The sequence below is a fragment of the Dromaius novaehollandiae genome, chromosome 6 (genome assembly GCF_036370855.1).
Source record: "Dromaius novaehollandiae isolate bDroNov1 chromosome 6, bDroNov1.hap1, whole genome shotgun sequence".
Lineage (NCBI taxonomy): Eukaryota > Metazoa > Chordata > Aves > Casuariiformes > Dromaiidae > Dromaius > Dromaius novaehollandiae.
In genome coordinates, this window is record NC_088103.1 from 33,044,324 (window position 1) to 33,058,147 (window position 13,824).

The 13,824-nt window shown below is 42.3% G+C and overlaps 1 protein-coding gene across 16 annotated transcripts in view; it reads right to left on the reverse strand.

Annotated features, from left to right (window-relative positions):
• The window catches only part of BTRC (beta-transducin repeat containing E3 ubiquitin protein ligase), a 124,360-nt gene that overhangs the window by 68,093 nt on the left and 42,443 nt on the right, over positions 1–13,824 (reverse strand). For 7 of the 16 annotated variants that reach the window (XM_064514141.1, XM_026102879.2, XM_064514143.1 and 4 more), the window contains one exon: positions 7,874–7,951. The exons of 4 other annotated variants lie outside the window; for them this stretch is intronic. In XM_064514141.1, coding sequence (XP_064370211.1) covers positions 7,874–7,951 — 78 coding nt within the window. Of the gene's footprint in view, positions 1–7,873; positions 7,952–13,627; positions 13,736–13,824 lie in introns of all 16 variants that reach the window. 5 more of the 16 variants (XM_026102877.2, XM_026102873.2, XM_026102876.2 and 2 more) reach the window with 1 other exon arrangement.

Sequence of the window (13,824 nt, forward strand, 5' to 3'; positions counted from 1 at the left end):
TGACACGAGATTATCTAACAAAGTAATGGTTAATCAATAGAGGGTTTAGTTGTCAGGTGAAACATATAACACACTAAAAGGGATTGATTGCAAGGCTCCTCCTTATTTACTAGGAGGTATATATTTAAAATGACACAAACTTGTTACCAAGCTGCATTCCTTTAACCTTGCAAAAGCCGTTTGAGAACAGCGTTAAGCAGCCCTATAGCAAAACAAGCTCTAATGAAAAAAAAAAATCTACAAATATATGGCAGCACCAAATCATGTCAGAAGCAGGGGAACCACAAAGCTGTATTCATTCTCAGCCGAAGGCTTAAAATGCCACAGAGACACTAGACTATAGTTCACTAAAGATAGAGCTATATCTGATCTCATTCCGTAAGTGTCTTTGGTTACATTTTTCTAATGCTTCTCTGACTTGGTCTGATAGACCCACTTCTTTTTTTCTTTTTTTTTAATAAAAGGTAATCCTGCTCTTTGACACAAACATTTCTAGCCATGCCAGCTTTCGGATGAACACAGAATGCCAACCTGAAGTCTTGAACCCAAAGCAGAGCGGTGTTTGTGCAGCTTTTTTGCCAACAGAAATCCATTTCTTTGGCCATTTATCCTGAGAATCCCCAGTCCCTGAACAAAACTCCACTTTTTAATAGAAGCTGCAACCCAGGAGTTCAATAAGATCCCCCCCCCCAATAGTTAATAATTACATGATTTATCAGAGAGAGATAACACTAATAAAAACACAGCAAAAAGACACAACCCATAGTCTCCCTTCAAGTCATTTTCAGGGAAAAGATTATTAAACTGTTCTTTTTGAACTAGGGCTTTTGTAGCTAAGCACAAATTGCCAAACGGTTAGAAAAAAAGTTATTAGACTCAGAAGAATTCAGCAGAAGTGGGAAGTTATATAAACAAATCACTCTAGCAGGTTTGGAAAGATCGCTTTCATCTTACTTAGAGTCTTAGGAGACTTGCATTAATTACCCTTTAAAGGTCTTTCACATGGACTATTTAAAATAAATGCAATTTATTTATTTATTTCAAATTAGGTGCTTCTGAAAGAATTAAGTAATCTCAACAAATTTAAAAACGTTTTTATAAACAGGTAATTAAAAAGAAGACTAGAATTAAGTCAAGCTGTAAGACATTACCCGTGATATGCTCTGAGTATTTTCTTAAGACTAAATTTTTGCTATCCATAGCCCAGTCTTGGGAAAGGTAGTCTCCATGGAAAGTCATAAGACAAAATAAAGACTAGCCAAACAAAAAACTGGATCATTTACAGGATTTTCCCTAAAGCACAGTTTGTCATATTGCAATTACACCTTGCCTACTGTGAAAGCCAGAGTCCTTAATATTGCCACTAGAGGGAAGAAGCGTCTCAACACTTGGCAATGGTAGCTGGGGAGTGGGTTTTCTTGAGCAATTACCATAACAAAGCTCCCTTGGCTGTGTGTACCTTCTAATTACTCAGTACAATTAAAATGACTTACCTAAAACAAACAGCAAAAAAGGCCCTTAAAACAAAAAAAAACCTCAAGACAATACAGACAAAAAACCTTATTCCAATCTGCCTGTTATCTGAAATTACATTAAAGCTCAAGATCTTTTTTTCCTCATCCATCAATGCAAGAGAAAAAGAGTATGTCACAGTGCCCGAACACCACAGGGCTGTTCAGCAAAGTAAAAGCATTAAAACAAACAAAAACAAAGAGCAAGGAGAACTGGATCTCTTGTTAAGAAAAAAAGAAAGAAAAGAAAAAGGAAATGTCGTGGTATTTAGCCATCTGGTAGCTGCTTGAAAACAAATTGTCCTCAAAAGAGCAGAAATACAGTATGTCTTCTCTCAGTTCACTGGCTTATGAATCAGACTTTTTATTTTTTTTCTTTTTAATACAGACACAGTAATGCTAGACTTCTGTGCTGCTGCTTCTTTCCCTTCCCTCCTGTCCCACTGTGCAAAGACAACCTTGCCCATCCCGATCAGATCAGGTTAGTCCACCTTGGATGCATTATTTGCTGAATCTGCATCTTGTTGGGACCACTGTGCAAAATCCCTCAGGATTTTTTTTTTCTCTCTGACAGCTACTTGCTGATTTAAAAACCCTTAAATCTTTCATTTTATAAGGCTCGTCATTAGGGAAGATGGCAGCCAAGTGATTTTTCTTTCCATTGACAATTTGTGACACTTCTCCAGCAGCGCACAAGGTGTTGAAAACCTGGCAGCTGTTACCTCCCGGGATGAAGCTCCTTTTTTATCCTCCCTTGACAGTTTAACTCAATGGGTCAGCACCTTTAAAGACTGCAAAGTATCACTGAAGTGGATGGAGGCTTGAATTACTGCTCCCTCCCTAATCAATGTAAACCCTCACTGCAGGTGAAACTCTTCATCTATAGAGGTGCATGGGGGAGGAAAATGTAATGCCCTGAGCCAGATGGTTTTCATCTTGTTTTTTAAAGAAGAAAGGAACAAGCTAACAAGAGGACAGCTACTTTGTTAGCGTCTTGGCCTCTCTCATGGCTTTGGATCCCCAGGGTTCCAGCCACACAAGAGAAAGAATACAGAAAAACATAAACACTTAAAGAAATATAACTAGGGGGCTGGCAACACGCTGCTTTCAAAGAGTTGAGAGCCCTGTTCAGCACTTTATTTATCACTGCCCACGTTCTTCGGATGGTAAGTGGACGTGGATACAAAGGGCAGGGGGGAGTAGACAACACTTGCAATTTACTCAATTACAGAGGAATGCAGAAATGCAGCGGGGTGACAGATTCCTGTTAGCACCAATGCTGAAAGAACCCAGTGGCCTTTCTGCCACAAGGCAGCATTCCCATTGTAACTTAAGACTTTGGCACAACCCAGGTTCGCTTGGTCTTTTAACGCGCATTAAGTGGGATGGAGAAATGGGAGCAATTTTTTTTTTTTTTGCTTAGGGATACAGAAAACATTTTTTTTTTTAAGACAGAAAGAACAAATCTAAATGCACGACCTGTGCATTACATCCTGTATTTCTATCCACTTCAGGAGGCTTTTCAACCAGCAGCTCCCTACTAGCAAACACCTATAGCACAAAAGATGAGGTAAACAGGGTAACCCTACAGAAAGGGTACTTCCCCTCTCAGCTGGCTCTCCAAGAGGAGGAAAATTTGAGCTACAAAACCCCTTCCCTGGAGCAAGGGAGGGAGCTGCAGGACCCTTACAACCTCCCCACTTTGTAACCTTCCCCATCAGTTGAAAAGAGGGAATGAACTCTGCACAGCAGAAGGACTTTTGGAGAGCTTTAGATTATACCTGGAGCAGAGGCATCTTGAGAAGCAGGTGAAGCCACCCATGAGAAGTGAACAGTGATTGCTACTACTTTTTGTCTTTCCTTTGCTCTGCCTGCTTTAACTGCTTTCTGCTGCTGACAGTTTGCTTGTATATTGACTGCAAACTCTTAAGAGCAGACTGTGTCTGTTTTAACTTTGAAATAGCACCTACAGCATGTTTTAGGTGCTACATGTAATTTTACAAAAAGATCTAAAATCCATGAGACTGAATGCAGGCAATATTCTGTGCCAAAACGCTAACAGGGAAAAGTCTTGAAAATGCTATGGGGCCTGTTTGAATGGGGTAGCACACAGAGATTTTTTCCCCTGGACTTTCATCTGGAAGCTCTGCAGAACGGCAGCAGAGCCCAAAGCACGGTTTGCAGGAGGCAGGTTATGGCAATCTCGCTGCTGCCAGCATTTCCCCACGAGGCACCTTTGACAGCGCTTCCCCCTGCCCCAGCTTTGCCCACAGAAGAAACCACGGCAGCAAAAGGCACCTCATTCTTACTCTGCCAAAGAGAAGGCAGGGAAGGTTTTTAAACAACCTGCATTGTGCCCATCGTCTTTAAAAACCAGTGGGGTAATCAAGTTCAGGGCAGCCCCGGACAGCTGCCCTGTGACCTCTTCATGTTGACCCCCCCCTATCCATCACTTTCCCTCGGACTCCGAGGGCAAGCTCCCGGGGAGTGACCACCACAATAGACAGATACAAGCCAACAATAATACGGTTCCTGCAAAAAAACCAGATGGCACTGCAATAAATTTACAAATCTGCATTCATGGCTCTGTTTAAAACACCCAGAAGCTAAAAGGCTGGAGGGGCCCCCAGAGAGCTTCCCCTGCGCCGTTTCTAAAGGCCGCCTCTCTCCGCAAGACTATTGAGCTCATGTTCTTCATAAATGAAGAATGGAGACGTAGCCCTTAAAATAACAAATGCCTGACCTAATCAATCTAGCGTTTGGGTCTAACACTAAATGATAGGCACTGAAAACTAATTATGTTTTTTGGCAAGGAAGTTGAATTAAAATGGAAACACACAGGTTAAAAAGGCACTGAAGCATTTGCGAGTCCCTTTGAAAGGGCGGCACACACACACACACACACAGGGTTTGAAACAGGAACCTGATTCAATAACTCATGCATTTATTTTTAAAATGAATCAGATTAGTCCCATGTGTGACCTGCCGGTCCATCTGTATGAGCTGGACTTAATGGGCACTCTTCTCACGCTTACTTCAGTTTGAAGTATGAGAGAGATAAATTTAGTTTAATTTTCAACAGATCAAGCTATCCATTTTCCAAATGGACCATCTGGATCAGCCTATTAAAATTAATTTATAACTTTGCAGTGTGAAAATTCGTTTGTTAGCTTAAATAAAGTTGCCAAAAACTTTTGCCACTTGTCATTGTTTATTTCTGAGGTCTGTTTTCATACTATGATTTTCCGTTTACCCCCTCAAAATTTAATTTTGTCAAATCAAGCAGTCAGCAAGAACTGAATATTTGCATCCTTACTTCAAAATCTGTCATAGCTTAGATCTTTTTACTGTTCCAGCTAACAGTGTCAAGCTCATTATCTTTTTTGTTTCTTTTCCCAGTGCTAATCTCCATGTCTTCTGCCTTGCTGCCCCTCACGCATTTAAGAGTGGCCATGCCTCCCACTTCCAGCACGCCAGGAACACAGCTCCACTTGTTGGGTCTTCTGAAGACGCCCTTCTACAAAAGCCATTTCAATCAACAGAAAAATTACATTTCTCCTAGTAAGAGGTCCACAGTACTAAGCAATGGGGGTCTTCAGCCTGCTGCCAACTTTGGAAGCTGAAGTAACCACTACGACTTCTCACCACCTACACCTTCTGGTGTGTCTGCGCCACAAACCTACCTGAGACAACATTCATGGCAAAGGCTGCATACCAGCACAGCAAACAAGGCAAGACAAGGTAACGCGCCTTACTTAACCTTCTCAGCTAAACAGGTCAAGACACCATGCTTTCCCTGAAGTGGTCTGATGTATCTCATCCATTTCCTAAAACTAAACCATCAGAAAAGGACTCAATCTGACGACACTCCCACTAGAAAGACTCGTTAGGTGAACAGACTTCCTGCCCTCTCCACGCACACATACACAGTCTGTTCTTCCATGCTGGTAGGTATGTCCATGTTTGCCAATAATGAAATATTAACAGCAATATGTCAAGGGAATGACAGAAAATATGAAACTATACACTCAATATTTACCACGTTAGCATCCTTCCACTAAGGTACCAGTAGCATTTGCTGGTACAAGTGCATTCAGCACTTTTTGTGTATCGCTGCTTGACAGCATTTGCAGATCATATCATTCTGGTTTTCCAAAGTACAGACAGGTTTAACATGAGGTAGCCACTTTGCACACCTTCCTGGAGGAGTTGTACATCTTGCTAATAAGTATCATCTACACGTATCTACTCATTCATTAGGACAGAAGAAAGCCTATGGCTGCATGTGTCTGAATCCCGCACCTAGAGTCAGAAAACTCTAACTGACTGCTTCTTGCCAATCGCTAATAGAGAAAAAAAGGAGTTCATCTGAGCTTCCAAAATGATAAGATGGTTTTTACTTATGTGTAAAGATCCAAAATTCCTTCTGCCACAGACACAAAATCTTGGGTAACTGCCTCCTAAGACGTAGACATGAGGGTGCTGGCTTTAAGACTCCAGCTTGAACTTGTCCACAAACACTGTTCTCAACACAAAAGGTGCCACACAACAATCAAAAGACCCAAGGATTGTGTCCTGCATCTGTCACTTCAAAGATTGGGCACAGACAAAGATATGGACTGTGATACAACATCTTAACAATATCCTGAAAAACAGCTGATCATCTTTGCTGTAAATGATGTCCATATGAATTATTTCCACTGGACAGTGCAGTTTTAAGGTGTATTCTTGATACCAAGACACCTTAGTTATGGTGAATTGTGGGCCCACAAGACAGACAGCTTTCCACGGACACCAAGAATGCTTTTGAAGATTGACAGATAATAGAAAGAAGCCCAACTCAAGAAACCACACCTTCCTGATCTGTATAACGCTGCTCATGTGAATATTTGTCACCCCCTTAGCCAATAACCATGAGGAAGGACTCAGTGGGATGAGAAGGCACACAAGACAGGTAACCACTGTTCCTTTTGACTTAACATCTCTCACTATGGACCTTTTCTTAAAGAAAAGACATATGCCTTTTTCTTTTCAAACCTTAAGCAAACTAGTCCAGCAAATGACTCTTTAGGCTTGTCATCAGTAAGGTAATGCTAAGAATTAAAAAAAAAAAAAAAGAATGTTTTCTGGTGTGTTGGTAGACACACCTTCTAGACGCTTGTCCCTTTCTGCTGGCTCTCATGTTTGTTGCTGGATGTCAAAAACATTTCAAGTTTGGTATAAGGCATTTAATCAGTTCTACAAGGTAATTTTTCTCAACAATATCTGATGTGTTACTCATTATCCAAGTATATTGCCTCTTGTCAAAAAGATTTCCATAGACCTGTGCCTTAGCCACACCTAGACCTTCACATGGCATCCATTCCCACAGAATCCAACACTCCTAACACAGTACGTTATAAAGCACGTTAGCTAAGAGAACAAACAGGCTATATCAAGAAGATATTCTATCATGGTTCTGACTCTCAATTTTGCTTAGAAATAGCAGCAGTAGGGCACTGTATTACCACCCTGTTCTTCTGCTGAGGCTGCCTCTCCTGTGGCTGAGGTCCAGCTCCTCAATTGCTTCAATCTGTGGCTTAGGTATTCACTTAAATCACCTTCATCAACAGTTTTACCCTGATACACCAGGCAGCAAACTGGGGCAGCTGAGGCATGGACACATATTTGCTTCTGCTGCCTGAAAGCTGCAGTGGGGAGAAAGAAGGGCAAGCTGCTACATCCTACCCAAATCCACCAGAAATCATAAGCCAATTTCCTCTGTCAATCACGGCGATTATAAAAGTGATTCTTCAGATGAACTGGTTAGAAATTTGCTTTACTATATATGAAGGACAAAGAAATATGTTTATCAGACTACCCCTTCTCCTTTCTACCCAGTAATAGTTGATATGAATTAAGAAGAAAAATTGGTTATTTTTCAGATTATTAAGCTGGACATCATCTCTAAGAAAATTTACCTTCCACAGTAATGGAAAACTTAACTCTTGTAGAACCCTTTGAGATTCTTGAAAGCAAGATCTGAAACAAGGCAAAATATATGACAAAGAGGACAGGAACAATTACAGAAGAAAAGGCTGAAGAGGTCTTGAGGAACAGCAAATGGGGAAAGGTAAAACTAGAAAGTCACAGGTGACAGCACTACACAGAACAGTCTAGGTTTCCTTAGTGTCAGACTGCACCCTTGTGAAATCTCAGCCCACGTTTCTGATTTCCCCGGGTACAATGCAACTTGCTCAGACTTCAAAGGAGGGAAGAAAGGATTTCCATGAGCACAAATCAGACTTTAGCTTCCAAAAGCGTTTTAGGATTCAGGTAGCTTAGAAAGTTTTATTGCATTTTTAAAGAGACTGATCACATACCTGTCTAAGTGAATTCTTCTCAGGAATGATCTTCCTAGGGGGCTCATCATTATTACAGTCTTCTCTCTCAGAAGAATTCTGTGAAAGAAAGTAAGCTTTAATTCAGTTCTTTTCCCTAATATTATTCTGCGAGAAGAAAGAGTATTTGTAGCTACAGAGGCTATGTTGTTTTACACATACACCCACTGGAGGCTAACTTGCACTTCTAAGCCAAATGGTTTGTTATGGCAGAGAAATAATTTCTCCTCCTCAACACAACAATGCACCACTGTGCAGATATCCGTTGTAGATGCCTGGGCTTGGGGATTTATACTGAAACTACCAGTAACGGCCTCTTCGGAAAGGTGAACTGATGGTCTGAGCAGTATGGCAACATCACTGCTTCTGAACTCTCCAACGTAACGACTCAAAATAGTGGAACCTGTTGAAAACTACAGACTGTTAATGGGTGCACTTGTCCTCTCTGCCCCTATGCTTTAATGTGCCTAACTTATTAATTGCACAGAGTCTGCTGGGCTGCCAGAAATCACCCAGAAATTTCATTTAGCTAAATGCTGGTGAATGAGGTGGTCAGGAGGTGGGGACTGGAGATGTTTTCATTTATTTTTTTGCTTTTTGTCTGTCTAATCTGTGTAGGGAAGTTTGATACCATGGCTACGGCTTTCATTCCTGTCCCATGACTCTATGTGCGTACACACACAATTCCTTCACCTTTCCAGAAAAACAGACCCATGTGAAACTTAAGCTACCACCTCCAGAAAGACAGCATCAGAAATACATGGGGATAGGGACAGGAAAGAAGAACTGTGAAGGTCTTTCTGGGATGAATACAGAAGGGCCACCAGGAGCTTTTGTGCTGTTAATGTCATATTCAAAACCAGTTATTACTTGCTTTAGAATAAATATAGGTTATAGCTTATCTCAGGACATGCACAATCTTTAGCACACTTCTGGCTAAAAACTGCTGGGTACAGGGGGGAAAATCCTGTCCTGGCTGACGTGGTGAGTGGCTCTGGAGCACCACGTTCCCTAGCACAGGATCAGCTTCTGTGTGATGGAGTAACAGCCAGCTTCGGGGGAATCCCACAAACACATCTAAAATCAGTTTGATCACCAGAGTATTCATAGCCTGAGGCCACATTCCCACACATTCAGTAGTGAGTAACTAAACAGGTTTTAAAGAGATACAGAAAAACTGCTTCTGGAGAGCTCTGCCAGTAAAAGGGTGGTTTTTCCAGTTACTTGCAGGCAAGCTCTGGAGCAGTATTTCAAGGTGCAAGTTTGCATCCCATACTTTTCTCCCCTCATCCCCCAAATAACCTCCTCTTCCGCAGAGCGCTGCTCTGCCCGGTTTCTCTCTGAGGCAGCTTCCAGCCCCACAGCTCAGCAGACAGCAGTGGCATCTGTTGGCAGAGGAGGAGCGGAGCCCCGCGGACAGCGCGGCAAAGTGCGGCTCGCAGCAAGCAAGCAGGCTGCGGGAAGCCCGCCGCGGAGCGGTGCGTCCGCACGCCCAGGCACAGTCGGGGCAGCTCACACACCTGCAGCTCTCTTGAAGGGGAGGAAAAGGTGCAGCCTAGAGGTAGGGCAGGGGCATAAGCTGTTTGTGAAAAACAGCAAATAAGGTGGGGGGAAAAAACACCCAGGATGTCATAAATTGGTCCTGAGGATTTGGTGTAAATCAAGGCTTGCAGACCAACCAGCCTTTTTTTTTTTTTTTTTTTTTTTTTTTGAAAAAACAAGATATAGAACTCACAGGGCACCATGACATCTGGGATGCTGTAACCAGGGTTTTATAATGGAAATCAATCCTAAACAGGCCTGATAAATCGCTGTAAGAGGCAAGCTTTTAAAAGTTTTCATACGAGGCCTCAGCCAAGGACCAAGTTATTACATTAAATCTGGCTCAGGAAGGACTGTGATCGTAAAATCATACAAGCTAGAACCACATATCTGCAAAAAGGAAGGTCAAACATAAAAGCTGCTCTTTTCTTCTCATGAAATACAGTTTAGTAAGTGGTTAATTCAAGTAAGGCTTTCAATTTTGTGCTTTGGAGGAAAAAGATCAAGTGCAAGAGGCGTAGGAATTTGAGGTGAATGCTATACATTCCAGGAAATATATTTTGTTGTTGTGGAGGGGCGGGGGGTTGTTCACTATTTCTGGATGCATTTTCAACATTCATCCCCTTCCCTACAACAACTGCCAAAACGATTCCCCCTTCCAAATAATCTTTTCTGTAACAGTGAAATCCTGTGTTTTCCTGGCCTTGCAAAGCCTTTAAGGATTCTCCCTCCAAAAAGGTCAAAAGCAGGAAAATCAGTGCTGATGGCAAACTGTCAGCCCTTATTTTGAAATTCCTGGTTACTGCAAAGCATCAAGTTATCTACTTTTTCTTTAAGCTGAGTATCTAATTTTAAGAGCAAGCAGAGGACCATTTTGCATTCATTATCTTTATAGGTGGCAAGGCTAAGAGGTTGGCTGAACAAAGACCAGACAAAGACTGCCAAGTGCATATGGTGGTTCACAGCTTGGCGTCTCACCATTCCACGGCACCAACGCAGCAGCTCCAACAGCAGACTATTAAAGAGGAGCGCTGCTCGTGCACTTTTGTCGGCAACTAAGTTACGCTTGGTGAAGACAGAATGACTGGAAAGCATTACGCTTAAGAAAAAGCACAGATGTTTATAACTCCCGCTCATTTCTTAGGCATAGGGAACCCATCAATCCAGGTGTAGGTATAAGATCCTGCATATTTGGGGACAAACTGTAGCTGTGTGGAAGCAAATTCCACTCAATAAGGCGATGTTTAGCCTGGGCCATAGGAAGAGGATAATGTAGCCGAGTTAAATGGTATATCTATATATTTCTCCTTGCTGAACAAGGTGGGAGGAGGGATAAACGCGTGAGGTCAGAGCACAGTTCACTTCGGCAGGACATCGGCGACGCTCTCGGCCGCAGGAGAGGCAGACAAAGGGAGGAGCTGCTCTGAGCACCCTCTCGTGGTTACCGAGACGCACATCTCGGGCACAGCTCGAGGAAGCAGCATTTGGCATCCAGACGGTGGGGTGGTGCACTCACAGGGAATATTAAGAGCTGCAGTGATTGTATTTGATGCATAGTAGAAGAAGGAGGGAATTTGTTAGGGTGAAAAAAGTGCAGGAAAACAGTGGACATAAAAAGCGAGTATGGCTGAAAAATCCATACAAACTCTCTTTCCTTAGAGCAAATTCTAAAATCCCATAGGCACATATTTCTTCATGAACTAAAACCAGATAGAAGCGTTTGCACTTGTGTGCAGGTGTCTCTCCTTTCAAACAAGCACTGGACAAGCAATGTAAGATAAGAAGGACCAAAGCCTACAAAGCATCAACCTTGGTGAGATAAATACCTATCCCCACCCTCCACACTTTCCATAGACTGGTAATATTTTTGTTTTGTTTTGTTTTGTTTTTATTTACCCAAGGTCACACAATGACATTGGAAATGTGGGAAAGAGAAGTGATGAAACTCAACCTCATGTTTGTTGTAACCTTCAAAATTTCTCCCTAGCAAGGGGTTCCTGTCAAGGGGATTTGCCCTCCATAGTTTATTTTTCCTCAAATGGCTACATCTATAATGAGATCCTTTTATATCTGATTTGCATGTAAAACTTCAGCCTGTAATTAACAGAATATAATTCCATGGCAGGTTGTCTTAAAGACCACCACAAAATTATTACTATTTAACTCTCCCCATGAAGTCTCCTCCATCACTAAACACAACATGCTACAATGCATACCAAATCCCTAGATTGAAGCATTTGATGTGAGATGACATGCAGTATTTTGTGTACATAGCCCAGCAAAACACTGCTGGGAATGAGATATAATACACGGATAAATGCACTCCCAGGGACTACCAATTGGATGGAGCTACCTTTAGTACCGCCTTGCTCGTCATGGTGGAAATCAAAACCCTGCCAACTGGGGAGGCTTTCTTTGGTGCTGTTCTGCCCAACACTAATTATAAAACAGTACAGATGCAGCCCTTTTCCAAGTGCGGGGAGGTGGGGGCGGGGGAAGCACTGTGTGTCTATGCGAAGAGCACAACTATTTTTTATGCTTTCAAATTCTTAATCCTGTTTGGAGCTGTCAGTGGGGGTTAATGGAAGCCTTGGATAGGAGAATTCCAATCTGGTTGGCAGATGGATAGGTTGGTTATAGCTGCATAACTATGTCTTGCCTGCAGGCACAATTCAGAACACTGTTAAAGCAATATAAAGTCTCTGTCAAGCTGAACCATTTGGATCAGTAGCAAGGAGAAATAATAATAAAAAAAGGAGTTCATTTCTGGGCCTTGCGCGTTTATGCTAGTATGCAGAAACTGATTAATTGTCATCGTGTGCTGGTCTGCTATACCTCGGATTTCTACTTCTGGAGTAGATTTTGCATGCTAATATAATCATTCTCCCTCTTGAGACATTAGCAAATAATCAAATGAAAAACAGGATCATAATTTACTGAGATTCGGGCAATTCTCTATGCAAATTTGACTTGTTATTGCTGCTGCCTCGTTAATCTGAATGCCTTTGACAAACTCCTTTGATTTATGAACTCATGACAACTCCAATGTGTATATATTTTGCTAGATTGACATTATCATTAAGAGTGGGTGGACTGAGCTCACATGAATGGCTGATTTTATTCGCTGGTGTCTGCTGCTCAACAGCTGAGCATCTCCTTCTCACAAAGCCCCTGAGCGCCAGGCTCTTCCCATCTACCCATCCATTCATCATCTCGATGTTAATTGGCCCAGGCTTTAAGCAAATTTTCAACACGATTTAAAGGCACGATGACACTGATTACTGACCCTCTGCCATACGGTGCCTATTGATTAACCTGACAGAGATGATGAGCTTGAGGGAAACTAGGTGTGTGTGGACCTCAGGGGGAAAAAAAAAATTATATTGTTTATGCAGGCAAAACACTTGTCATTATCCCAAAGGCCAGAATTTGTGCTGCACTGGCCCTTAAAACACTATTGCTTTAAACACCTGCATCCAATACAGAAAACGCTCGCTTGCTGTAGAAAAATGATTACAAATTTGATGTCATGTGCAGTCTGTATTTTAATCGAGTTCCCTGATAAATAGGGCCCCTCAAGCCAATCAAGTATTACTCTAGCCATTGCGTGTGTACACATCAGCTCTAACAGAAGCTGGGGCAGGGTGCATTTTTAGGGATATAAGATCATCCAATTGTATGAAGGAAATATACTTGGGTATTTCAGGTCCCTAAGCAAATAATACAGTGGGAACACAGTGTCCAAACAGTTACAGTAGAGTAAACGATTCAAAGGCAACCCAGATGCAGCTGTCCTGGTATTTCTATAGCCACATTAACATCACTGTTCTAACACAAACCAGTGCAATAGTGCACTTCTCCTTTTCCAGGGCAAACTGTTGCAGTTTGCAGTGTGCAAACACTCACAGGTGTGTTCGTTGAACACAATGTTTTAACCAGAGCTTGCAAACAACTGACCACCTCTTTCGTGTTCCTTGAAGCGTCCCCACCATGCACTTGGTTTTCTGCGCTGAGGACGGCAGGCTACCGCCTCGGCTGAGAGGGATCCATTGAATAAAGCCAGTGCATCAGCATTCTGCTTGCAGACCAGGGCTACGTAACAGGAAAATAAAGCAGAAGGCCCGTTTAACCCCCACCCAGCCCCGGGTTAAGTTTGTCAGTCAATGCACAATATTATTCTTTCCAAATACAAACCAGCAGCCTGTCAGCAGTCGGGAGGTTTCTCCCATCTAATCTGTTCTTTTTCTTTCCTGTTGCCCCAAGATGCCATGAAGTTAGTTGTCTTCCAACTTGCCCCATTTCCTGCAATGAATTAATGCAAAGGAACATTGGGTAAAGACGTGGGGAAATCAGCTGCGATTGCCTGATGCCCGTATCAACCAGGCTGGATT